A 1,192-nucleotide genomic window follows, 5' to 3' on the forward strand; every position below is an offset into this window, starting at 1 on the left:
CTTTCCCTTGTAATTTTGGTGTCTCCAGTAATGGTTCCAAGGGGATTAATGTCATGTTTAGTTTGCTTCCTCAGCTATTGGCATTAAACTTCAACGGAAATCACAGCTGGTATGAATTGTGATGATGCATGAGCTGGTATGAGTAAAGACTTGCTTTATTTTTTTTCTTATCTTCAGTGGAGCCACATCACTCGAAAAATACGGAATTTGATTCAGAAGAGCTGATAAACAGCTACTTTAGAGAGTACTTTAGGTTTTTGAATAAAAGACTTTTGTAGACTACAAATTCCTTTCTAAAATGATATATACTCAGACATTTCCCTGCTTGCACAAGCCATACTGAAAGATCAAACTACATTAAAATATAGCAAGTAGGATTATTATTTTTATATTTGTAGTATTTTTTACATTTTACAAAACCCAAGATACAATGCAAGTCTTGGTATTTTATAAAAGTTCCATATATATATATATGTATGTATACAAAAACCACACAATGGTGATTGAACAAAGTTAATGACTGCAAGCAGCACACCAACAGACAGGTCACAGGACCAAAGAAGTGATCTACTTACGCTGGCCCCACTGGCCACTGCTGGGATTCAGATAGTTGGGGTAAAGGCCCTCTGGTTTATCCAGCTGATTGAGAACTTTTCGAATATTCATTACCTGTTGGAAGGTACAAAACACTGAGCACTGATCCATGTCCCCCCCAAAAATAAAACAGTGTTGGTACAAAAGTCTTAAGTGCACATACTCCTAAAACCAGAAAATTAAGTCTTATTCAACATGCATACCTGAATACCCCTGTGCAATCATATTGCCGTTGAAGAAGATCCTCTGTGCAGATATCATCATGCAAATGAGCTCCTCAAAACCTCTAGAGTTTGTGTCTCAAGTGTGGATAATGAAACAACAGAACAGAAGCAAGCTCTGAAGTTCAGGACATGCCATACAGAGTATCTCGCCCCTCCAGGAGATACTGAATTCACAGCGGCTGATTGCGTTAACTAAGCTCAGCTACTTTAGCATTATATTCCTCATATAACCAAATCAGAGATGGTATTCAGTGTTAAGCCTATCCACCTAGTTCAGATGCCGGAGTGACTCGTAAAGTAGTTTTGCCTGACAGGAGAGCGCTGGAACTGAGCTTCACACAACCAGCTTGGCCAGCAGGGAATCCAGCCAGCCC

General features: G+C 39.3%; 1 protein-coding gene across 1 annotated transcript in view; it reads right to left on the reverse strand.

Moving 5' to 3' along the window:
• The window catches only part of MAN1A1 (mannosidase, alpha, class 1A, member 1), a 111,447-nt gene that overhangs the window by 29,882 nt on the left and 80,373 nt on the right, over positions 1–1,192 (reverse strand). The window contains exon 6 of the mRNA XM_010139225.1: positions 576–669. Within this exon, the coding sequence (XP_010137527.1) occupies positions 576–669 (94 nt within the window). The remainder of the gene's footprint in view (positions 1–575; positions 670–1,192) is intronic.

Source organism: Buceros rhinoceros, unplaced genomic scaffold (assembly GCF_000710305.1).
Source record: "Buceros rhinoceros silvestris isolate BGI_N320 unplaced genomic scaffold, ASM71030v1 scaffold1117, whole genome shotgun sequence".
Lineage (NCBI taxonomy): Eukaryota > Metazoa > Chordata > Aves > Bucerotiformes > Bucerotidae > Buceros > Buceros rhinoceros.